Here is a 26,770-nt window from a genome sequence, read left to right as displayed (position 1 = left end):
TGCAATGTATATAGTACAAGCATATCTATAAGTGCACTTCTGCACTAGTGGGGTTAGCACCACAGGTGCTGCTTAACGCCTGTTACAGCGATTGTGTGCTATCAGAATGCCAGGGTCTTCCACACTTGTCTCTGTTCGTACAGAAACTGACACTAATGGCTGCCGGCGTCCTGTGTAGAGAAGGAAGCCGTGGGCGTGCCTGAGAAAGTGCGGGAATCCGGTTTCACAGTGCACACAGTGAGAGGGGTGGAGTATGCAAAACATACTCCAGCTCTCAGCGCTGCTGTGCTATGCAGCGTCACGCCCCTACCCTGACTGTCAGGCCTGTGGGCGGTAACGAAGGGAGACTAGGCCCAGAAGCCGGGGACTCGAGTTAATAAGCGCGGCCGGCATATCAGTGCTGGCCGGCGCGGAAGTCCCCGGCGCACCACAATCCTAGCGGCGCCTTAAATAAAAATGGCAGCGGCGGTTAGCGCGGTAGTCACCCAATACACTAACACACCCAGCAACGCTGTGGTGTGCGATGGCACTAGTGCGGACAGCGCCGCTGTCCCTGGCGCACTAACACACCCAGCAGTGCTGCCGTGTGTCTGCGCGGTCCCCACAGGGACACAGAGTACCTCCATGTAGCAGGGCCATGTCCCTGAAGATACTCCGCTCCATGTCCAGCAGATACCAGGGGCTGTGGATGGAGCACGGCCTCAGTGCCTGGAGACCGATAGAATCCCACTTCACCCAGAGCCCTGTAAAAAGGGATGGGGAAGGAAGCAGCATGTGGGCTCCAGCCTCCGTACCCGCAATGGGTACCTCAACCTTAACAAACACCTCCGACATGAAGTGGGGTGAGAAGGGAGCATGCTGGGGGCCCTCGTATGGGCCCTCTTTTCTTCCATCCGACATAGTCAGCAGCTGCTGCTGACTAAACAGTGGAGCTATGCGTGGATGTGTTGCCTCCTTCGCACAAAGCACAAAACTGGTGAGCCAGTGATCCCACTGGGGGTGTATAGCCAGAAGGGGAGGGGCCTTACACTTTTAAGTGTAATACTTTGTGTGGCCTCCGGAGGCAATAGCTATACACCCAATTGTCTGGGTCTCCCAATTAGGAGCGAAAAAGAAAATCAGTATGGGAGCATTATTATGTAGGATCGGGCCTTTGCGTCGCGCCGCACCAAGGATCGCATCTCTATCCCTGCTGCTCAACAGTCGGGCCAGGAGAGGTCTAGGCTGCGCTCCCGGGGGAGGAGGTCTGGCCGGTACCAGGTGGGCTCGTTCTATAGCGAATGCCGCTGACAGCGTCGCATCAGGGAAAGTTTCAGAAAGCCATGTTTCCATGAACTTACATGGGTCGCTCCCTTCTGCCCTCTCCGGCATCCCCAGAATTCTTAAATTATTGCGACGCAGGCGGTTTTCCAGATCGTCAGCCCTTTGCGCCCAGTTATTTGCCGCGCTCTCCAAAGAGGACAATCTGCCCGGCGTCGCTTTGGCGTCGTCTTCCAGCGTGGAGATCCGCTGCTCCGTCTCCTTTACCCGCTCTCTCAGATTTTGCAGGTCCAGCCGGAAGAGTCCCACATCAATCTTAACCTCCTCGATTTTGCCCGTCAGCGACACTTTTGAATCCTGGATCGCCGCAAGTAACTGCGAAGTAACTTGCTGCAGGGTTAACTCCTGCGGCTCCTTGGATCCGGCCTCCATGCTCTCCTCCTCCTCCGCCTCACTGGATTCCCGCTCCGACTGCTTGCCGACGCCATCTTGCTGGGAGTCCCGAGCAAACTTCTTCAGCTTTTCAGCCGCCGCTGCGCTGCGACCTCTGCTCATGGTACCGATCAGAATGCTCACCGCACCACAGGGAATCCGGAGGTGTATTTAGGCACCAATTTCGGCAGGATTAATAGTATTTATCAGCGTTGGACTGCGGAGCTGCTCTCAGATGCGACCGCTCATGCTGCCTGCTGGCCACGCCCCCCCCCCTATTTTATGTATTTTAATGAATAATACAGATGTTGTTAATTGAATCATATAACGTGGCTTGCATATATTTTTTGGTGTATTTATAGAGATTTGTGCAATAGGGCCATCCATACTACTATTGTGGTTTTAGTGTTGTAACAATGTGAATTTGGCCTTACATTCTCACTTGCACCCGGTCTAGGCACTTTATACTGCAAGCTGACATTTTAAGGGCACTTTACACGCTGCGATATCGCTATCGCTAGCGAGCGTACCCACCCCCGTCGGTTGTGCGTCACGGGCAATTCGCTGCCCGTGGTGCACAACATCGCTTACACCCGTCATATGGACTTACCTTCCCTGCGACGTCGTTGTGGCCAGCGAACCGCCTCCTTTATAAGGGGGCGGTTCGTGCGGCGTCACACGGCAGCCGTCCAATAGAAACGGAGGGGCGGAGATGAGCGGCCGGAACATGCCGCCCACCTCCTTCCTTCTTCATTGCCGGTGGACGCAGGTAAGGAGCTGTTCGTCATTCCTGCGGTGTCACACATAGCGATGTGTGCTGCCGCAGGAACGACGAACAACCAGTGGCATGCACCACCAACGATATTATGATCGTGTCAACAATCTTTGATGTTTTTGCGCTCGTTGATCATCGCTCCTAGCTGTCACACGCTGCGATGTCGCTAACGACGTCACCTCGACGATATATTGTTAGCGATGTCGCAGCGTGTAAATCACCCTTTAGATTTGAATAAGGGTTGTATTGCTGTATTATCTCAAAAATGACATCTCAATCTAATAAGAGTCGTCATTTGCAAGTAATACTAGGTGAATACATGTGATCAGCCTCCCGACAAAGTGAATTAGAAAGTCTCAGGATACATAGAGTACATATCCAGCTACCTTACTGTTTAAAGCACCACTCCAGCATTTGCTTTTAGCCTAGGGTCCCCTGCCACATACTCATCCTCCGGCGTCTAAGTTTTATTGGCACCACTCTGTTCCTGTTTCGTCATCTTATGATTGCAACGTCTGTTAGAAAATAGATCACAAGCTCCCAATGCAAGCCTATAAGAGCCAGAACGAGGCTCTCAGACTTGAGTTGTGACCTTTGGGGCACTCTATGAAACACTATAATAGCTAGCAGGTCAAAAACTACAAAATCCAAACCGGAGTGGCAGTGATAAAGGTGAAGACCGGGGGCAGGGGACGTAGATTAGAAGCATCACTACAGTGGTGAAAAAAACAGACTGGAGTGGTGCTTTGAATGGCAGATATTACCCAATGTGACGGGGTCCTTCTCCCATATCACACAATCAACAGAGCATTTATTCCAAGCAACTCAAATGGTCCATAAAATAATCCACAAAACAGAGGGTAAAATTAGTACAGAAATATGAAAATAATCCAATAAGCGATAAATGTTATGGTCTCTCTAAGTCCCAGGTTCTCCCAGAGGTTCAATCTTTCTCCCTTTCAAGTTCTCCAACAGACTGCCTGAATCTCCCAGGTAAGCAGTTTACAGTAGGTGGACTCTAGGCCCACCTCCCCCCACACCCAGGGACAGAAGCGCCCCAAGAGGCTATAACCTTGCACTATAGGGGATGATTACTTACAAACAATACAATATACACAGAAGCAGTACAAATAATGGACAGTGAAGCAAGCTTAAAATAGGAATCTGTACAGCAAGATACACCTCCCCCCATATCCCACCATCACACCCAACATGTGCCGCAGATGGTAGAGGTCAGTGTCCTGGGCCACTTGAAAAGCCACTCTGAAAAACGCAGCTCGTCAGGTATCCCAGCTTCTGCACAGAGCAGCGTACAGGCTATACAGAACGTCTGAGCTCTCTGCATACGCTGAGCATTTCTACCTGACGAGCGGCATTTTTATTGATTAGTGAAATAATGGGGGAAGTCCAAAGACTTGGGACCTCCCTGATCTGCTACACATTAGGTAGTACAGAGCAGTATGTAGCAGTGCCCAATGTGCGCATTGCAGCTCCATGCAATCCTATAAATCCCATATACAGCTCCAGTTTCTCGTCTTACTCACATTTCTATGGACCTTTGACATCAGCTTATTTCACATTGTAAAGGTGATGGAGCCACGTAAATCACTCACTAATCTATTTAAAGGGAATCTGTCAGCAGTTTTTTTTTGCATAATCTGATGGTACAAAAATGTAAGAGCGGATACCCTGATTCCAGTGATGTGTCACTTACTGGAAAGTTCTGCTGTTTCAAAACATTCAGTGATTTTTCAGCAGGAGATCATCATTACAGGAGTAGGTGTCTCGTGCCTCCTGGTCCAACCCCACCACCAGCATTGATTAGCAGCTTTGTGTCACTAGACAATGTAAAGAAAAAGCTGCCAATCAGTGGAGTGGGAGGGATATACACAGCTCAGCATTTTGAGCTCTGCAGGAAAGAAAACAGGGACTCTATCAGAACTGCTGCACCCAGTAAACTAAGTGACACATGGCTGGAATCAGGGTTTTTGGCCCTACATCATGCTGCTCTGAAATTACATAGCAAAAACCTGCAGACCGAATCCCTTTAATCTAGCTTCGTAGGCTAATATCAAGGATAGGGAGAGCGGGGGTGGGTGGGTGGGGGTGGGAAGAGCGCGAGCTAGAGAGATAGATGTGACCCTGCGGTAGATTACATCAGATTACAGCCACAGACAAGCACTCACTTCTGTCACAATTTTCAATTGCCAAGGCAGCATGGGACGGCTTCTGGAACCGCACGTAGGCCAATCCTTTACTCTCGCCTGTGGTTTTATTCTTGATAATTGAACAGTATTCAACGGGTCCATATTCCTGGTGAAAGAAAAAAAAATATATATCTGAGTGTCAGACACCACAAATATATGGAAACACACAAGATAAAGTCTCCATTAATGTCATAGGGCCCGAATCATCAAAGCTTTTATGACAGAATACTGCTGTAAAAACTAACGATGAGCAAACACTGAATATTCGGGTTATTGGTACCAAGTACCTAGCACTATTCCAGTATTCCTCACAAATAACGAACCTAATGCAAGTCAATGGGGTACCCGAGCATTTTTTTTGTACTATTTTCCGGAAAAATGCTCGGGTTCCCCATTGACTTGCATTAGGGTCGTTATGAACACTGGAATAATACTAGGTATTTGGTACGAATAACCTGAATAGTTAGTATTCGCTCATCACTAGTAAAATACTTTAAGCAGTCACAAAATGTTGCCTTTGCTAAACTTTAGCAACTTTTGGCATTGTCTCCTTAATTTCTCCCAGCTCTAATAAAGGGGGTTCCGGAGATATGAGACTTTATTTAGAGTTGCTTTTATGAGGTCTTTGTAAGGGGCGATGATCAGCGGATAGTTATGCGGAGCAGCATAAAGAATCTCGAGAGGTGTTACACGTACAGCGATTATTTATGGGTGGTAATGACAAGTCTTCTCCATTCTGCTCAGATGTTTGTTAGATACCATACACAAATCTGCAGGGTTTGTACCTTGAACTTGTTCTTGATGTCATCTTCTGTATAGGTTTTCGGGATCATGACAAAGATCCTGGTCAGCTCCTCGTCCTCCACTTCTCTGTGACTTGTGGACCCACGGGACTGAGCAATAAAGACCTGAAAGAGATGAGAGTTAGTAAACAGGGTGCACAAACTAAGACAATTTAGAAGGAATTGATCAATTAGTCCGAGTCTGAACCAACGCTGAAACTATGTAACCCCCACAATGGTGTCTGTCACGCACCACTGACATCTAATGGTACTTACTAGAGATGATCGATTGGTATAGGATCAAATTAGCTATTAATTCACAGAATATTTTGGATTCGCCAGATTCTGATTTGCACAAATCCAGCAAAATGGTGAATAAATGGCCACAATTCCACAAAATTTTGGAGATCCAGGAATGACTTCCACACCTGGTAGTGATGGGCGTCCTGGCTCTTTTGGTGGATCACTTGGCTCTATTCACCAAAAAGATTTGATTCCTTTTGGATCCTAAATGGATTCCTAATAAATGTGTTCACACAAATTTTAGATACATTTAAAGGGAACTTGTCAGGCCACGAGCAGTTCTGGGTGTAAATTACTAATCCCTGCCTAAAGGTGGTGTCACACACAGCGACAACGACGTCGCTGCTACGTCAGCATTTCCTGTGACGTTGCAGCGACGTCCCGACGCTGTGTGTGACATCCAGCAACGACCCAGCCCCTGCTGTGAGGTCGCCGGTCGTTGCTGAATGTCCTGCTTCATTTTTTGCTCATCGCTCTCCCGCTGTGAAGCCCACATCGCTGAACTGAAGCGAGCAGGGAGCAGGAGCCGGCTTCTGGCAGACTGCGGTAAGCTGTAACCATGGTAAACATCAGGTAACCAAGAAGCCCTTTCCTTGGTTACCCGATATTTACCTTAGTTACTAGCACCGCCGCTCTCACGCTGCCAGTGCCAGCTCCCTGCTCCCCTAGCCAGAGTACACATCGGGTTAATTACCCGATGTGTACTGCAGCTACGTGAGCAAGGAGCCGGCACTGGCAGCGTGAGAGCACACCGCTTAGCGCTGGCTCCCTGCACACGTAGCCGGAGTACACATGGGGTAATTAACCCGATGTGTACCCTGGCTAGGAGAGCAGGGAGCCAGCGCCAAGCGTGTGCGCTGGTAACCAAGGTAAATATCGGGTAATTGTTACCCGATATTTACCTTAGTTACCAAGTGCAGCATGGCTTCCACAGCGACGCGTGTCGTTATGATCGCTGCTGTGTCTGCTGTGTTTGACAGCTAAGCAGGGATCATAACAGCGACTTACTAGGTCGCTGTTGCGTCACAGAAAATGGTGACGTAACAGCGACATCGCTGTCGCTATGTGTGAACCCAGCTTAACTGTCCCTGTATCTAGTAGCATAGATAAAGAGATCTTTAGAAAAAGTATTTCTAAAGATCTTTTTCTGTATGGTAATGAGTGAGCAAGAGCAGTAGGCCCCTGGGCATTGCTTCCCTTGCCTGTCGCCCCCATTAGCATGTTAGTAAACCCCTGTGGGTGTGCTATCATGCTAAAGAACGTGCAGCATCACAGGATGATCTCACTCCCCTCTCCACTGCTATCGCAGTCAGACGGGGTGCGCATGACCCCGGAGTTTGGAGCGATGGCAGCGGATAGGTGAGTGACGCTGCGTATTCATTAGCATGATAGCACGCCCACAGGGATGTAGTAATATGCTAAAGGGAGCGACTGGCAAGGGAAGCAACGCCCAGGGGCCTACTGCCCTGCTCTCATTAGCATATGATATAAGATCTTTAGAAATACTTTTTCTAAAGATCTCTTTATCTATGCCGGTGTATACAGGGACAGTTAGGCAGGGATTAGCAATATGCACCCAGAACTGCTCATGGTCCTGAGTGCGTATTGCACCTGACAGGTTCCCTTTAATAGAACCAAAACTCCGTCCAACTGACTGAAGCACGCCCTCCTGTAGCCAGCCAATGAAATTGAGTGGTGGGCGGGGTTGCAGCTAAGAAACACTCATTTAATATCCAGTAAGAGCTATTTAGATGCTTCTGTAGTCCCACCATTCCCAGTATGGACCAGGCTTTCAGATCGGTCGCAATCAACCCATCACTAACACCAGCTTCTTGGATCTTCCAGTTGTAATATGGGAAGCAAATCATGCACTAATCGCATCCCATGACTGCAGGGATAAAGCATTGCAGCAGGATGTATGTAAGAAAGGGTTCTTTACAGTTAGAGCAGACAGACAGTGGAATGCCCAGGAGGTAGTAATGGCAGACACTAGATCTGCAAAAAGCATTCTGCTGTATGTTTAAAGGGAACCAGTCATTGGATGTTTATAATACTCACCTAACGGTCGGTGCGGAGCAGACTGGTCGGATGGGCATCTCTGTTCTCCGGGTCCTAGCCTCCTCTTTCGGCCATCTTTGCTCTTCTTCTGAAGCTAGTGTGGATGACACGTTGTAAGTCATCTACACAAGCCGACAGTGAGGTCCTGCGCAGGCGCACTTTGATCTGCCCTGAGTAGGATCTCACTGTCGGCTTGTGTGTATAACGTAGAACGTGTCATCCACGCAAGCTTCAGAAGGAGGACAAAGATGGCCGAAAGAGGAGGCGCTGACCCGGAGAATGGAGACTCTCATCGATCCAGTCTGCTCTGCACCAACCGTTAGGGGAGTATTATAAACATCCAGTGACAGGTTCCCTTGAATCTCTTACCGAATGACAGAGGGCTCTGGATTAGGCTGTTTTCACACATCATTTTTTTGCCATCAGACATGATCCGGCGAAAAAATGGATCAGTTGTTTCCATCCGTTTGACGGTTCCGTTTTGATACTGAGCATGCTCAGTTCAAAAAAACGGACCCGGCAGACGTAATCTATCCATAGGCTACGGCGCAATACGGTTTTCCGGAGACAAACAAAACATTCACCTCAATATTCCATCCGGTCGCCAGACAAGCAAATTTTGCTGGATCCGGTGAAAGCCGGATGGAACGCAAGACCATCTGGCGCTAATAGAAGTCTATGGGGGAAAACAACCGCATCCGGAGTCACCAGGCGCGTTTTTTCATGTTTCTACCGTATTGTGCCTGATGGCAAAAAACTGATGTGTGTACGCAGCCTAATCTGCTGATACTGTACAAGTCACACACAAAACTGATTACTTTCTTTCGGCAAACCGATTTTAACAGTGAAACCAATTAAAAAACAGCTTGGACGTTGTGCTAGAAAAGACAGAATCTGATTGGATGCTGACTATAAAGCTTTAAACAGAAGGCAACCAATCACATTCCAGCATGCATTTGCTTTCCTATTAGAACAATGAAAGCAGAGCTGTGATTGGCGCACCTTGATGGGCTTGCTGTTGTCGCTGAGGCAGCGGCCGTGCATCTCCTCCATAGCCCGGCACGCCTGAGAGGAGCGGGCATACTTCACGAAGGCGATGCCTTTGGACTCCTTGGTGTGTCTGTCCTTCACCACCCAGATGTCCTGGATGTCTCCGAAATCCGCGAATCTCTCCCGGATGGTGTCCTCCGTCAGCGTCTTGCTGACCACCAGGAACACGCGGCTGTTGGGGGGATCGTCCAGATTCCCGGCCGATGGACGGAATCCGCTGCTCTCTTCCATATCTTCGGGTGTTGTGTGAGCGCAAAGAGGAACGACACCGCGCGATCAGGCAGTTAGTGGCGCACAAAGCAGGCCCCGCCCCTTCCGCTGACGTCTGCACTAAATGTGGCCGCGCTTTGCCACAGCAGCGACCTCTGGTGGTTGGAGGCCGCACTGCACCCTGAGAGCGCCTTGCTTTTTGTCTGCTGTGAGGGAGGCACACAAGCCCTGCAAGAAGCAAAAGCCGGAAAGAAAACCTGTTATTTGTTGTGAAATTCGTAGATTTGTTTTTTAATCCTGCATGTAAATATATTATACAGCGAACTTCGACAAACCGTGGATTTTAAATCTGCACCGCAGGCCGAGCTCTGCATATTTTTTTTTATGCTGAATGGGAGAAAAGACTTAAAGGGTTTTTTCCCCCACATTTATTAATGGGTTTTTTCACATCATGTTTATACATGTAATTAATTTTTGCAATTTACTGCTTATTAAAATTTTCAGCCATTCTTGAGATATTAACTTTTTATTAATGCAGCTTGTTGCCTTGGAGACCGACTACCACTGCCAGAAAGCAGAACACACACAAGGCTTACAAGCAGGGGCGTAACGACCGTGGTCACAGAGGTCGCCTCTGCAACCGGGCCCAGGGGTGCAGGGGGCCCACTGACCCCAGCCCCTGATCCAGATAGATGTGTGTCGGAGGCTGCACGTGACACTGACACACGCTGCTCACTGCAGGCATGCCAGTGTCGCAGGAGGACGCCGGGGGGCGCAGGGTAGGTAAGTACCATGGCCACCAGTCGCACAGGGCCCCTTCCAGCAGACAGCAGATGGGGTCCCGCAGGGTCAGATCACTGTCACTTGTTGCTCCTGCGGTGCACAGGCTCCTGCACAGGGCGCCCTCCCCTCCTCTGTGTCCTGTCTGCTCCCGTCTACTCTTCACTACACCAAGAGGGGGGAGGGGCGCCTGCACTGCTGCGGCCGGAGAAGCTGCTTCTAAAGGCCCTCTGAACTCCAGGAGGCAATAAGGAGGTGAGTATAATGTGAATCATGTGTTATGTGCTGCCTGTGTGTGTTATGTATAAGATATGTGTGTGTCCTGTATAGTGTGCAATATGTAGCTGTCTGTCTGTGTGTACTGTCTGTCTGTGTATACTGTCTGTCTGTGTATACTGTCTGTCTGTGTGTACTGTCTGTGTATACTATCTTTCTGTGTACTGTCTGTGTGTACTGTCTGTGTATACTATCTTTCTGTGTACTGTCTGTGTGTACTGTCTGTGTATACTATCTGTCTGTGTATACTATCTGTCTGTGTGTACTGTATGTCTGTGTGTACTGTCTATGTGTACTGTCTGTCTGTGTACACTGTCTGGCTGTGTATACTATCTGTCTGTGTGTTTTGTCTGTGTACACTGTCTGTCTGTGTGTACTATCTGTCTGTGTGTTCTGTCTGTGTACACTGTCTGTCTGTGTATACTATCTGTCTGTGTGTTCTGTCTGTGTACACTGTCTGTCTGTGTACACTGTCTGTCTGTGTATACTATCTGTCTGTGTACACTGTCTGTCTGTGTATACTATCTGTCTGTGTGTTCTGTCTGTGTACACTGTCTGTCTGTGTACACTGTCTGTCTGTGTACACTGTCTGTCTGTGTACACTGTCTGTCTGTGTACACTGTCTGTGTGTACTGTATGTCTGTGTATACTATCTGTCTGTGTGTACTGTCTGTGTATACTATCTGTGTATACTGTCTGTGTATACTATCTTTCTGTGTACTGTCTGTGTGTACTGTCTATGTGTACTGTCTGTCTGTGTACACTGTCTGTCTGTGTATACTATCTGTCTGTATACTGTCTGTCCATCCTATCTGTCTGTCTGTACATCCATCCTGTCTGTCTGTCTATCCTATCTATCCATCCTATCTGACTGTCTTTATAGCTATCTATCCATCCATCCTATCTATGTATACAAAATTCCATATGCCTCATTATAAAAGTGAACACATAGTATAATAGTTTCTTTTTTTTTTTATAGTGTGCAACGCGGTGGAGGGCTATATACCAGGATGAGTGGGCTAGTCGCACATCAGATCACATACACTTAAGCCAGCTTTACACCTTACAATTAGGTGTGCGATCTCGTATGCGATGTGACACGCCCAGGTCGCATATGCGATTGAATGAGATTGCACGTAGGTCGTTCATTTGCTGTCACACGTGCGTTAGTAGTCTATGTTAAATTGATCAATTTTGTGTGTGATCCTTTAGATCATGTGTTCTGTGACGTATGCATTGGGCACCCTTTTTTTTTTTATTTATTGACTTGTCAAGCGTGTGTAATGTGTAGGTATGCGTTTTTACTATGTCATCTGCCATTCAGCTCTGCTACATGGCCGCTGACAGCAGACACAGACAGCCATGTAGCAGAGCTGAATGGCCGCTGACAGCAGACACAGAAAGAGCCGCACTGTCAGAATGAACTCGGGTGAACCTCACCCGACTTCATTGTGATGCTGCGGCTCTGTCTGTGTCGTGCCCTGATTAGCGGTCACCTGTGAAGGACTCACCGGTGACCGCTAATCCCCTGAGTAAGTGAATTGAGCAGCCCTCTCTCATACTCACCGATCCCCGATCCCCGGCTCTGCACGGCATTCACACTGCTCCGGCGGCTTTTACTGTTTTGAAAAAGCCGGCCGCCCATTAAACAATCTCGTATTCCCTGCTTTACCCGTCCACCGGCGCCTATGATTGGTTACAGTGAGACACGCCCCCACGCTGAGTGACAGGTGTCACACTGCACCCAATCACAGCAGCCGGTGGGCGTGTCTATACTGTGCAGTGAAATAAATAATTAAATAATTAAAAAAAATGGCGTGCGGTCCCCCCCCAATTTTAAAACCAGCCAGATAAAGCCATACGGCTGAAGGCTGGTATTCTCAGGATGGGGAGCTCCACGTTATGGGGAGCCCCCCAGCCTAACAATATCAGCCAACAGCCGCCCAGAATTGCCGCATACATTATATGCGGCAGTTCTGGGACTGTACCCGGCTCTTCCCGATTTGCCCTGGTGCGTTGGCAAATCGGGGTAATAAGGAGTTATTGGCAGCCCATAGCTGCCAATAAGTCCTAGATTAATCATGTCAGGCGTCTATGAGACACCCTCCATGATTAATCTGTAAATTACAGTAAATAAACACACACACCCGAAAAATCCTTTATTAGAAATAAAAAACACAAACATATACCCTGGTTCACCACTTTAATCAGCCCCACAAAGCCCTCCATGTCCGGCGTAATCCAGGATGCTCCAGCGTCGCTTCGAGCGCTGCTGCATGGAGGTGACCGGAGCTGCAGAAGACACCACCGCTCCGGTCACCTCCACACAGCAAATGAAGACAGCCGGCGATCAGCTGAGCTGTCACTGAGGTTACCCGCTGTCACTGGATCCAGCGGTGGATGCAGCGGTGGCCGCGGGTAAGCTCAGTGAGCGCTCAGCTGATCGCGCTACTCACCTCAGTTGCTGCGTGGAGGTGAGAGGAGCAGCGGTGAGTAGCTCGATCAGCTGAGCGCTCACTGAGCTTACCCGCGGCCACCGCTGCATCCACCGCTGGATCCAGTGACAGCGGGTAACCTCAGTGACAGCTCAGCTGATCGCCGGCTGTCTTCATTTGCTGTGTGGAGGTGACCGGAGCGGCTGTGTCTGCTGCAGCTCCGGTCACCTCCATGCAGCAGCGCTGGAAGCGACGCTGGAGCATCCTGGATTACGCCGGACAAGGAGGGCTTTTTGGGGCTGATTAAAGTGGTGAACCAGGGTATATGTTTGTGTTTTTATTTCTAATAAAGGATTTTTCGGGTGTGTGTTTATTCACTGTAATTTACAGATTAATCATGGAGGGTGTCTCATAGACGCCTGACATGATTAATCTAGGACTTATTGGCAGCTATGGGCTGCCAATAACTCCTTATTACCCCGATTTGCCAACGCACCAGGGCAAATCGGGAAGAGCCGGGTACAGTCCCAGAACTGCCGCATATAATGTATGCGGCAATTCTGGGCGGCTGTTGGCTGATATTGTTAGGCTGGGGGGCTCCCCATAACGTGGAGCTCCCCATCCTGAGAATACCAGCCTTCAGCCGTATGGCTTTATCTGGCTGGTTTTAAAATTGGGGGGGACCGCACGCCATTTTTTTAAATTATTTAATTATTTATTTCACTGCACAGTATAGACACGCCCACCGGCTGCTGTGATTGGGTGCAGTGTGACACCTGTCACTCAGCGTGGGGGCGTGTCTCACTGTAACCAATCATAGGCGCCGGTGGGCGGGGAAAGCAGGGAATACGAGATTGTTTAATGGGCGGCCGGCTTTTTCAAAACAGTAAAAGCCGCTGGAGCAGTGTGAACGCCGTGCAGCGTCGGGGATCGGTGAGTATATGAGAGAGGGGGATAGACTGACATGGACAGAGAGAGAGGGACAGAGATAGTGACGGACTGACAGAGATTAGTGAATGACAGACATTGTGAGGCGCTTCAGAACGCAGCTTTTCAGCTGCGCTCTGAAGCGGACTTTTTTTAAGCTGCGGTGCAGAGCGCACACCTGCGCACATAGCATCAGACACTGAAATCGTATGAGGGATGTCACACGTTACAATTGACTAGGTTCATACAACAAAACGTCCAATGTATGAGGAATAAACGACGTGTATGCGATCACCGTATTTTCGGTCAATCTTGATCGCACGTAGGTTTCACACGCAAATACGTCACGAACGATGCAGGATGTGCGTCACTTACAACTTGACCCCGACGACGGATTGAAAGATTTATTGAAGCGTGTAAAGCAGGCATTACACATCAGATCACACTCACACATCAGATCACATACATTACATATTGCTCATACAATCGCACCAGCACAGACTCACCACATCCAGTGATACCACTTGCTTCCGGCCAGCAGGTCCTAGAAGATCCACTGCACAGTGCACATGGTCACATGATACGTTCCACCCGCAGGTCCTGGAAGCTCCACTGCACATTGCACAGTGTCACAGGTCCTTAAGCTGCCCAGAAGCAATCAATATCGCTGGATGTGGTGAGTGTATATGTGATCTGATGTGTCTGTTCCGCCGCAGGTCCAGATGCGTTCCACTGCTCCCGGTCGGTGTCTGGTGAGTATGATCGCTGGGTCTTCTCTCTTTTGGGGGTCTCTGCTTTCTATAATGAACTGTCCTGCAGTATCTTTAACTCTTTTAGCTACACGGACACTTCATTATTGAACCACAACTAGGTCTTGTTTTCGGGGGATGTCTGATATTTAGGCATTGCTGAAAATTCCTGCTAGGTCTTATTTTCGGGGGAGGTCTTATTTTCAGGGAAACAAGGTATACCTCCCCTATAGACAGTATGATGGGTCCACAGCTCCCCCAAAAACAATAGTCCACACACTGTATAATGGCTACCACAGTAGCCGACACTGATTGTCCCAACAGTAGTCCCCAAATTGTATAATGTCTTCTACAGTAGTCCCCACACTGTATGAGAACCCCCAAAGTAGTCCCCACAGTATATGACAGCCCCCACATTAGCTCCCATCCTGTATAAGTTCCCCCTACACTGTATAACTGGGAAGGGGGATCTGCATTTCCTGGGGGGTAAACTTACCCCAAACCATGTCTCCTCGAAAATAAGAACTAGTGCTTTTTTAGGTGCAAAAACAAAATATAAGACAGTGTCTTATTTTCGGGGAAACACGGTATGTGGGGCAGTAAGAGGAGCACGGTTTTTGTGCCACACACCTCGTGCAGTAATAAGGACACATACGGCAGCAGCGGCTCAGTATTGGGGTATCAGGAGGATGAGGGGTTTGTGCAGGTTGGGAATAGATGGGACGGGGTCGGAAATGTGAGGTCAAATGTGTCTTTTTTTTGTAATCTCTGCAGATGAGTTGTTCCTGGAAGACGTTATGTCAGACTGGACCAGATGGAAAAGATGGGAAAAGTGAACAATTCCATCCGAAAGAACGTCAGCTGTAAGTCACCATCTATAACTGCACTGTGACCTCTTGTATGTGCTGCAGCACCGATATCTACCATAATATAGTCACCATATAGCGGTAATATCAGTGTCAGCTGCCGAGGTTCCCCTATACCCACGATTAGGCTGCGCTACTGTAGTAATCATGGTTACCTGGTTAGGGGCCCACTCTGATGTTTCACCCCCCTGAGCTGAACCCATAGCTACCTCTATATTCTAATCATGAATCGTGGTATCTGTTAAAGGGGCCCACTGGGAATCTTTCCCCCAGGGCCCACAAAATTCTGGCGCCGGCCCTGCTTCTGGCATTTGCCAGAGTTTCTAGATGGTCAGTCTGGCCCTGATTACATCTCCTGTCATTGTGCCCCTTTGCTATTGCGCCTGTCATTGTGCCCCTTTGCTACTGCACCCACCTTACATTGTGCCCCTTGCTCCTCTGATACTGTCCCTGGCATTGTGCTCCTTGTGCCGCTGCTGCTGCGCCTGGCATTGTGACCCTTACCTCTGTGCTACTATGCATTGCATTGTGTCCCTCGCTTCTCTGCTACTGCGCCTGGCAATGTGCCGGTCTTTCACTACTTGCGCCTGGCAGGGTGCCCCTCTGCTACTTGCGTATGGTAGGGCGTCCCTCGCCCCTGCGCTATTTGCGCCAGGCAGCATTCCCCTTGCCCCTTTGCTCTGTTGTGGCAACTGGCAGCATGTCTCTGCTACTGCGGTGGGCGGTGTGCTGCTTACCTCTCTGCTCCTGCACCTGAAAACATGCTCCTCTGCTACTGCACCAGGCAGCGTGCCTCTCTGCTGTAGCACTTAGCAGCACACCACTCTGCTGCAGTGCCTGACGGCACCCCCACCGCCCCTTACCCCTCTCCTACGGCACCTGGCAGCACACCACTTGCGCCTGGCAATGGTCCCCTTTCCCTCTGCTGCTTGAGCCTGGCACTGCAGCCCACACCCCTCTGCTACTACGACGTACCACAGGTCCAGGGCTGCATCTACAGAGTAGCTGCTGGCCAGAAGAGCGAGCTTGAGACTGGAGTGGCTGAATCAACCCTAAATGAAAAAACTGTCTACTGCGACTCTCTTGTTAGGACCTGTCTGAGGCCGTCGGCTTAAAAAGGCTTCCTAGGACAGACTTAACACTAGCCACTCTATGCTACAGGTTCCAAAGGAACTCTGCTGTCGCGGGCGGGGAAGGGACGCTGCGCTCACCACGCTCGGGTCCGGCGCTGCTGCTACTGCTGCTCGGTGGCTCAAGCGGTGGGCCGGATCCGGGGACTCGAGCGTCGTTCCTCGCCCGTGAGTGAAAGGGGGTGGTTTGGGTTTAGGGATATTGTCCGTGACGCCACCCACGGATGTGGTGAGGTTGTGACACCACCGCTGCTCTGGACGGGGATCCCGGGAGCGATGACCGGGAGCAGCTTGGATGTTGTTTCTCCCCTCCGTGGGTAGGGGGGTTGGTTGTCCCAGGGCCCGGTGTAGAGGAGGATGGCAGGCGGGTCACGGGGCCTGGTGAGGTGCAGGGTCGCGGGGACAGCGCGGTGCCGCACGGCACGGTGGTACTCAGCCAATGATGAATGCAAAGTCTCCGGTAAAACAAACGGCTGGATGGACGGGTCCCACAGACGGCTGCGGTAGTTCTCCCGGTAGGTTGGCGGTGACTGCCTTTCCCTGCACCTGTGTGACGTTCTCGGTTCTGGTGGCTTCCCACCGGTAACCCGCCCCCCAGCTTGGATGGAGGCTGAGGGAGCCCCGTTTGCCCGCAGGCTCTGGCCCTGGGAACTGTAGCCTTGGCGGTGACTGTGTTTCCCTTCACGGTTTGAGCTGTTGCCTTCAATCGGGTCTTGACTGCTGGGAAACCCCGAAGGTTCCCTTCGCTAACGGATTTGACCGGTTTTACGGCGACTCCTAGCCTGGTCGGGGTCCGTAGGCCCTGCCGAATGGTGCTGGCTTCTCTTTGCTCCCCGATCCGGTACCGGCGGGCCACCGCCCGTCCCCGGTCCTTACGGTTCACGTCAATCAGCCTCTCCTGCAGACGGTCACCACCGTCTGCCAACCTTGCTGTATGTGCCCGGGCCACGCACCCGGACACGGTCAGTCTCCTCTACTACCACTTCACTCTTCAACTCCTCAAACTAAACTGACTTCCTTTTCCCCCCTCCAGGACTGTGAACTCCTCGGTGGGTGGGGCCAACCGCCTGACTCCACCCCCTGGTGTGGACATCAGCCCCTGGAGGGAGGCAACAAGGATTTTTGTCTGACTTCGGTGTGCCTAGCCGGGGTGTGGGGTGTGTTGTTGCAGTACCTGTGATGTCCTGGCTTGTCCAGGGCGCCACATTCCCCCTTAGTAAAATGCAGACCGTCCGCGGGCTGCCCGTCCATCACCGTTTTTATTTTTGTTAACTGCAAAAGATGGGAAACGTTAAAACATGTAAAAACATCACAAACATTTTCCAACGGTACGGCTTCCGCTCTTCTCCCACCCAAACAACCTGGCCCTGATGCTGCCCCTAAGAAGTGGGCAGCACCCCTTGCCCCAGTCCATCACCAGGCTGCCCGAGCGGGTACGGTCTCTTTCAGGGGACCCGCGTCCATGGGGACCCCTGAACCCCCGGAGGATCGCCACCAGTTACGGTAGTGGCGGGCCTGGGCCATCCCTTTCCTCCAGGCCCATCCTCCCAAATCAGCCTCTCCGGAGGCGGTAACGGTTTCAAGCCAACAAACATTTTTATTTACATCCCACAAGTTTGTGGTTGCCCTGCAAGTTCTCGGGCTTGTCCGTAAGAAGTTCCTTACGCAACGGTTGCAGAAAGTCCCTACGGGGACTAGTTGCCGGCAACGGCCGGTTCAATCAAAGTTCCAATCAGGTGACATCTTCTGTTAATTCAATCTTATCATTTAAAACTTTAAACGGTACAGGTAGTCCCAACGGGGACAACTTGCAGTGGGGCCCCGCTGCCATCACTCTGACTCTTCCGCTGAGGTGGCCTCATCCTCTGCTACTAGCATTTCGAACATGCAGTGACAGGCCTGTTGGGAGAGGGGTGCCCGGTATCCATTTCCACCGGTGCGCGGGCTATAGAAAACCACAGGCCCTCCTTCGTAGCGGAGACGCTCACTCGCCTTTTCGAACTCAGAGGTAGGCTTGGTGCCAGGGCCGGAGTCATTATCAGCTGTCCCTGCGCCAGGCGGGTTGCCGCCAGCTGCCGCAGTCTCCGGGCTTCCGGCACTCAGCATGTCAGGTTCTACTGTGGTGGCACTGGGCAGCAGATCAGGTCGGTCAACATTGAGGTGCCCCCTGGGTAACGGCAGGGACGACATGAGGGCCGAGACCGGACCGGGCCCCTCAGCCGCAGTGGCCGGTCCTTGTGGGACATGGAGGCGTGGGTCACTCGCCGGCTCCGTCACATCGGCTCCCATCTCATACACCGGGGCAGTCACAACCAGCGTTTCCACCTCATTGGTCCACTGCTCCATTATGAGGTATATCTGATTCTGTTGGCGTTGGTTGAATTCAATTACTCTGGGCTTCATCCACTCCACGGTCCCGGGCTCGGGCATGGACCCTGGCGCGATCCCTGCCGGGGCCTCTGATACATCTTTGTTAAGGGGCCGCGGCCTCGGCGGCTCCCAGAGGAGCGGTTCAGGGTGGCCCCGAGCGTCTGCAGCCGGTCGATCCGCCGGGGCGGATTGGCAGGGTACCGCTACCGGTTGAGCGGGTAGCGGGCCTAGTGGCGGGGCGGCAGCAACTAACGCGGGTAGCGGGGGAGGCGGCAGGGTGAGCGGGTGCAGGCCGGGCCCCCCAGCCGCAGTGGCCGATCCCTCAGGAATACAGGGGCGTGGGTCCCTTACCCGCTCCTCCAAATCTTCCTCCACCTCGCGTCTCCGCATAGCAGCCACCACGTCCGCCATGTCGGCCTCCCACTCCTCCAGGAGGAGCTGCATGCGGGCCTGCAGACGGTTACTCAGCGGGGCAGTCCGGTCCTTCACCCACGCCGCAGTGCCTGGCGCGGGGACTACGGGGTTGTCGGTTGGACTGTGCATCTCGGCAATGGTGCTTTCCAGGAACCCAGTATGGCCGCAGGGTCCTGGCGTCCCTGCTTTTATAGCCGCGGGCTACATGCGGCCAGACGCCATCCGTCCCCCTTAGTCTCTTTCCGGCTCCTTCTTTACAGGGGCGGAGTTTCGGCTTTTGCGCCTCCACTGCTCTAGGAGACGCTCGAGCGGGGACTTTTCGCGCCCAAAATGGCGGCTTCTCAAGATTTTCGGCCGGACACCTCCGGCGGTCACAAGGCGCACCTCTACCAGACTGCAGAGCGGTAAGATCCTGTTCATTACACGCCAAGTTGTTGCGGGTGGGGAGGGGACGCTGCGCTCACCACGCTCGGGTCCGGCGCTGCTGCTATTGCTGCTCGAGCCACGGCTGCGGTAGTTCTCCCGGTAGGTTGGCGGTGACTGCCTTTCCCTGCACCTGTGTGATGTTCTCGGTTCTGGTGGCTTCCCACCGGTAACCCGCTCCCCAGCTTGGATGGAGGCTGAGGGAGCCCCGTTTGCCCGCAGGCTCTGGCCCTGGGAACTGTAGCGTTGGCGGTGACTGTGTTTCCCTTCACGGTTTGAGCTGTTGCCTTCAATCGGGTCTGCTGGGAAACCCCGGAGGTTCCCTTCGCTAACGGATTTGACCGGTTTTACAGCGACTCCTAGCCTGGTCGGGGTCCGTAGGCCCTGCCGAATGGTGCTGGCTTCTCTTTGCTCCCCGATCCGGTACCGGCGGGCCACCGCCCGTCCCCGGTCCTTACGGTTCACGTCAATCAGCCTCTCCTGCAGACGGTCACCACCGTCTGCCAACCTTGCTGTATGTGCCCGGGCCACGCACCCGGACACGGTCAGTCTCCTCTACTACCACTTCACTCTTCAACTCCTCAAACTAAACTGACTTCCTTTTCCCGCCTCCAGGACTGTGAACTCCTCGGTGGGTGGGGCCAACTGCCTGACTCCACCCCCTGGTGTGGACATCAGCCCCTGGAGGGAGGCAACAAGGATTTTTGTCTGACTTCGGTGTGCCTAGCCGGGGTGTGGGGTGTGTTGTTGCAGTACCTGTGACGTCCTGGCTTGTCCAGGGCGCCACACTGGCCTTCACTTTTACACCCCTGTACAGAAATAGAGACTTACCACAGGCAGTGGGTTGCATCTACAGAGTAGCTGCTGGCCGGAGGAGCGAGCTTGAGGCTAGTGATTGATTCAACAATAAGTTAAACATAGCAAACGAAAAGGCAACAGTATTTATCTGCCTAGGTCACAAACTGATGCACTAACAGGATACAGCAGCTTTCCTTGATAAAGATGAAGGCAGCACAGGGGCAAAATACTGAGGAGACAACCACTTACAACCTACCAATGCATTGTGGGGGTGATTGCTCAGTATTAAAATTGCACAGGCATTATGCTTGTATACAGGGCAGGTAATTTAGTGCACAGTGCGCCTGGCTTACAGCCTATTACTGAAGCCCCTACTATTAGATCAAAAGGACTACCCAGCACTTTATCATTGCACTCCACCGGGACAGACACCGTACCCAGTACTTTATCATTGCACTCCACCAGGACAGACACCCTACCCAGCACTCTATCATTGCACTCCACCGGGACAGACACCCTACCCAGCACTCTATCATTGCACTGCACCGGTACAGGCTCCCTACCCAGCACTCTATCATTGCACTCCACCGGGACAGACACCGTACTCGGCACTCTATCATTGCACTGCACCGGTACAGGCTCCCTACCCAGCACTCTATCATTGCACTCCACCGAGAAAGACACCCTAGTTTACAAGACCAACATAGATAGAATTGGCTCTAATCGAGAATTGTTTACATAAAAATATAAATAAATGAGGTATTGGTTAATATTTTGGCCAAAATACGCAAACTCACAACCCAACGTCAAGGGTCCTCATTGTTTTGTGAGTCGCTATACTAAAAATATAAGCAAAGCCACAGAAAAATTAAAAAATTTTAAGTTCAATATAGCAAAAAAAAAACCTGCCCATGTCACAGAATGTAATGCAGTAACCAGATGGAGCAGCCCTCCTTGATAAATTTGGAGGTAACTAAGGTGCTAAACACTGATGAGACAACCACTCACAACCTGCCAAATCATGGAGGGGTGATTGCTCAGTATTAACATTGCACACAGATATGGCCTGTATAGGGGGCTGGTCACACGCATGAAGTGCACAGTGCCTGGCATACAGCCTATTAGTGACGCCCATACTATTAGATTAGGCGGGCTGCCCAGCACTCTATCAGTGCACCCCACAATCACAGACACCTTGTTTACAAGGCCAACATAGATGGGCTTGGCTTTATCCGGCATAAAAAGAGATGTAATATTCAAAAAATGTATAATAAATTTATGTGGCATGGATCAATATTTTGGCCAAAATATACAAGCTCGCAACCCACGTCAAGGGTCCTCATTATCTTGCGAGTCCCTACCTAAAATTAAATGCAAAGCCACAGAAAAAGAAATTAAAATTCCTCGAAAGTTCAATATAGCAAGAAAAAAAAAACTAAATCTTTCTGTGGCTTTGCTTTTAATTCACCCTTAAAGGGGTTTCCCCAAGAATAAAGTTAAACTTAATCAATTGATCACAGCTGATTCTTCTTGTGAGGTAAAACATTTCACTACTTGCTTTTAAAAATTCTTTTTCCTCAAAGAATAATTTGCGATCCTGTGCTGTAATGTCTGCATACTTTTTTAAGTCCTCCCCTGCGTAGGAGTATGATCAGACCATGTCCCTGTATAGTCAGACACAGCCATTACACAGTAAATAGCAGGGGCACATATATAGGATCATCTCACCACAGGAACATTTTTTATTTAATTACATCCAATTCTGGAAATTATTATTATTCCAAGATCCATTGATTTAAATTTAAGTTTGCTCATGGGAAAACCCCTTTAACTAACTAAAGCTTTTTCCCCCCTAAATGTTGGGATCTGTCTAAGGACATCAGCTCAAAAAGGCTTCCTGGGATAGACTTGGAGCAAAACACTCCATTAATGCTGGTCCCAAAGAAACCCCGGCCTACACCCTTGAGCCTCAATACAAAGACAGTTTCATAGCTTTATGGTTGAAAGACACAAGTCCATCAAGTTCATTCTAAAAGCTAATGTGCTGATCCAGAGGAAGGCAAAAACCCCATGAGGCAGATGCTAATTGCCCCATATTAGGGGAAAAATTCCTTCCCGACTCCACATATGGCAATCAGACTAGTTCCCTGGATCAACGTCCCATAACAATCTAGTAACAATAACCTGCAATATTCTATTATTCACAAAAGGCACATTTATGCCATCCATGAACTTTTTTTCTTTCAGCCGGGGTAGTAATGGATGTGTCTAATAGACACCTCCCCATTACTAACCCCTGGGGTTGATGCCAGCTGTCAATTCACAGCTGACATCAGCCCAAAAAGTATTAATCCAATTGTCACCACACAAGGGCAATCAGGAGAAGTTGGGCAGAGTGCCAGAATTGGTGCATCTAATGCATGTGCCACTTCTGAATTGGCTGGGGCCTGCTATTTTTAGGCTGGGAAGGGCAAAATAACCATGGGCCTTCCCAGACTGATAATACCAACCCCCCACTTTCTGCTTTGCCTTGGTTAGTTATAAACATAGGGGGAGCCCTCTTATTTTTTTTGTAATTTATTTATTTTGTTCAAAGCAACATACAGGCATGTTCCCCATGCAATAAAGCTTAATTGGTTACACTGCAGCCTTTCAACAAACTTTATTAGCAAACGAATAGCATTCAAACTCTAACACAGGCTCTTTTTAAAAGTCTGTGTTGGAGTTCGAGCCCTGAACACCCAGTGTCTGGTGTGAACCCCAAACTTTACATTTGGGGTTCGCTCATGTCCAATCATAACACAATATATTATAACTGACATGCAGACACTTAGCCAATATAATATTAGAACTTATGAAATATTTTAATCCGGTACCTTGCAATTTAGTATAAGATATAACATATCTGTTGATAATAGCACTCAAGGGTAATTCCCTTCAGTACTTAAGACAATGTCTCCAACAACAGACAAGGACAATATACAAGACAAGATGAGATAAAAGTTCCCTCGCACTCCTAGACCTGAAGTGCTGAGATAAAGTCCAACGACACCGCCTCCTTATATCCAGAGACGTTCCCGTTCTTAAAATCAGGTATTCAGAGCACCACCGGCGCGGACTCTACTAACTCCACAGTGATCGTGACAAGGTCCCACTCGACCGCCGCAGGTGTGACAGTGCGTCCAGGTCCCACTCGACCACCGCAGTTGTGACCCCGCGTTCACTTTTGAAACGTGGAGGTTTCAGTCACTCAGTGTTATTAGTAGAAATTCACATATAACAATACCTATATAGGTATATAAGACAACAAGAAATATCATCTATAGGGGATCAGGGGGCGTGTACCTGGGGTGTAGTGTATAATACCCTATCATTTGTCTTCAGTCCACCAATGACTGTTGACCACACCTAGTTGGACTCCCTTATACACATTCAGGATTTTATAGGTAATCCGTATACATTCACTCAAGTTTCCATTCAAGGAGCCTCATTGTAACATAAAACAGATATTTTATGGTGTTTTTAGTTTTACAATTTTAAAAGACGGACAAATGGAAATGATACAAATTACCAGGAGACAAAATCCAATAAAGTACAGAAGGGAAAATCCAACAAGGTACCGGAATAAAATATATAAAAACTCATCTTTTTTTGGGTTTCTTAATTAGTATTATGTTTTCTTGGTTTACATAGGTGACATCACCCATTATTAGTCTGCAGGTTATATAATATATACACCTGTGGTACTGTAATAACATAAGAGTACGTGCCCCCGATCAGGACCCGCTGTTGTCCTGGACTCAGCGGGTCCTGACCTGCGGGGCAGAAATTCTCCTCCGCAGGAGAACGCAGGAGACCGCAGCGGCCCGTGCCCACAATCAGGGTTCAGGGCACTGCGGTCTTTCGCTTGTATTCTCCCTATGGAGGACACTTGCTACTCCGCAGTAAACAACTGATATACTGCAGCTCAGGAAAGCCGCACTATAGGTCAGTTTTTACTGCGGAAAAAAAGAGAGATAAGACCTAGCGTCACCTAGGGTAGGTGCTCTGGAGTAATAGAGACAGTACAAATGAAAGAGAGAACTCCGGCACACTTCTAACTTCCCAAAAAAAAGGTTTCACACTGATTCATGTAATTCTTTATCTGCTTTTCTTTATTAAATGGTGAAGGTGATGCTTTACAAATAGAAAGTCCGCCACGACGTTTCGGCCTTAGGCCTTCATCAGGTCGGACGATCTGACTGGAGTATATTTACATGTGAAAAAAATGACAAAAAGACAGATATCAACAAGTATGTATATACAACAATGATACAGACAAATTACAACAAACTTGTACAGTTGGAGGAGCACCACATAGAAATCAAGATCACAGTCATGTTATACGGTACTGTAGGGCAATATAGTAATACAGTACAACTATAATAGCGAAGTGCTATCACTTTTAGCGTAGAGAAATAGCCATTACTGTTAGTGTGATATATATGGAGGGAAGGAGGATAAGTGGCTCACCCATATCAAGCATAAATCCAAACGTTAGAGAGAGTGTAAGCAGTCATCTATTGTCTGTATAATAGCGGATACAGACACACGTGTCCATCTATATAAGATCCAATACGTGGGTAACTCCTAAGAGAGGTAGCAAGAAAAAGTCAGAGAAGACCATATAAAAAGGAAAAAGGGAAAAAGGGAAAAAAAAGGAAAAAAATAGAATACATATGAGTGCATACCTGTGTGGGAACAAGGTATTGAGGTAGTGTCAGAGAGGGACTATGCAGACTAATGTAATTAGCCTAAATGGGAGTAAGAACAACATTGTCAAGCGGATAATTGATTTTTCAAAAAAGTGTAAGCCAAATAAAATTGGTAAATACCTAGATTGGTGCAGATGGACTTATTCTTGTCGGACAAAGTCCCTATGGTATAGTATAAATAGGGAGAGTCGATACGTTAAGCAGCACTGTTGTTACTGGTACTGGTTTATGTCTGTGAACAGTAAGGGACCAGTGTGATGTCATATCTTATAAACACCAGGGAATAAAGTATAGTGTAAAGGGTATATTACCAATGGATTATCACCACAATCCACATGTTCTCCTTGTATACAGGAAGCATATGTATGCTGCTGGCGGTAATTAATATAAAAAGAATACATAGCATATAAGCACCATGTTTTACAGTATAAATCAATAGCGTAGTGAGACAAATGCATATTACCGGTAACAGCAGGAGGTTAGAACAGGTCCTGCTAGAGGAATTTCTAATGTGTCTGGCAAATTAAGGAAGAACCAGTGGAATTGGCTGACAACAGGGAACAAAAGAGAAAAACAGGGGATTAATAACAGGAATATACTGTCATGTGAGGGGATGTACTGGAAGAAATGTAATGATAGTATATTACCCAAAGGAGGGCTTCCAGTCCAGTTAGATATAAAGATAAGCGCAGACTAATGCTGGTGACAGCAATATGTCTGTAAAGGAAATGATATTATTATACATGTGCTGAATGAAAGTTACTAAGCTGGTGAAAACAGAAAGAATAGGGACACAATGTATTTACCCATAGGGGCAGGAGGCTGGATGAAGACCTGAGGTAGGCTAATGTGTCCAGGAATTAAGGAACCTCTAGTATGGGCTGGCTGATAGCAGAGAAACGGAAGAGAAGGAAACATTATGAAAAGAACGGAGAGATTACATACAGATCAGAGGAGGATGCCAGGCTACTGGGCGAGTCACTTACCCTCCATGTGCGGTGGTGGCTGTGCGTGCTGCGCGTCCTGTGTGTGATGAGGCTGCGGACGCTGGTATAAATGGAGCCGGAGACTATACGTCATATCCGGTTTACGAAACCCGGAAGTGAGGTGAGCCAGCGTGAAACGCACGCCGCGCATGCGTACTTCGTTGTGAGTTACTCTGAGCAGTGAGTCACATGTAAGATGTGTCATATCCGGTAGTTGACACGCGGAAGTGGGGATATTCAGAGTGAAACGCACATTGCGCATGGGCAGTAAGGCTTAGGTGCAGGGAGAGCTTTGTGGGATCCACGGATTCGTTAATCTGGTGCCATTAAACTCGTTAGAAAGTTATACGTGCAGTGTATCACTGGTGGGTGATTCTAGATGGTGCCCAGGGACGAGATATCTAATTCTGTAGGAAGAGAAAGAGAGTTAGGGGAATATATGCAAAATATGATATAATATAATATAACATGGCACAATAATGAACTACATTACTTCACACAGAACCTGTGAGTGAAAAAGACATGCACAGAAATCGTGTATTAACATACTCCCTTATATATTACATATAGACAACATAGGCATGTTGTACGCCTATAGACGCCCTATATTTAGCAACTAGATACCACGGGTACTACCCGTAACATCAAAAAACCAGGCTAAAAAAGGAAAGAAACTAATGACTACCCATCTCTTATCTCCGGTTGAGTCCATGGGGTTCTATAGTGTCTAATGTGTGAATCCACCTGGCTTCAACCTCAAGGAGGCGCTTGACCCTATCACCCCC

General features: G+C 49.2%; 2 protein-coding genes across 2 annotated transcripts in view; one reads left to right on the top strand and one right to left on the bottom strand.

Moving 5' to 3' along the window:
* RBM45 (RNA binding motif protein 45) overlaps positions 1-9,188 on the bottom strand; it is a 69,681-nt gene extending 60,493 nt beyond the window's left edge. The window contains exons 1-3 of the mRNA XM_075317382.1: positions 8,820-9,188; positions 5,460-5,582; positions 4,654-4,780 (exon numbers count right to left, since the gene is read on the bottom strand). Of these exons, the coding sequence (XP_075173497.1) occupies positions 4,654-4,780; positions 5,460-5,582; positions 8,820-9,098 (529 nt within the window). The 5' untranslated portion in view covers positions 9,099-9,188. The remainder of the gene's footprint in view (positions 1-4,653; positions 4,781-5,459; positions 5,583-8,819) is intronic.
* A 5,014-nt stretch (positions 9,189-14,202) lies between these two features.
* The window catches only part of LOC142245079 (cytochrome c, somatic), a 223,144-nt gene continuing 210,576 nt past the window's right edge, over positions 14,203-26,770 (top strand). The window contains exons 1-2 of the mRNA XM_075317379.1: positions 14,203-14,247; positions 15,019-15,107. Of these exons, the coding sequence (XP_075173494.1) occupies positions 14,218-14,247; positions 15,019-15,107 (119 nt within the window). The 5' untranslated portion in view covers positions 14,203-14,217. The remainder of the gene's footprint in view (positions 14,248-15,018; positions 15,108-26,770) is intronic.

The sequence above is a fragment of the Anomaloglossus baeobatrachus genome, chromosome 7, assembly GCF_048569485.1.
Source record: "Anomaloglossus baeobatrachus isolate aAnoBae1 chromosome 7, aAnoBae1.hap1, whole genome shotgun sequence".
NCBI classification, from domain to species: Eukaryota; Metazoa; Chordata; class Amphibia; order Anura; family Aromobatidae; genus Anomaloglossus; species Anomaloglossus baeobatrachus.
This window is presented reverse-complemented; position numbering and strand designations above follow the sequence as displayed.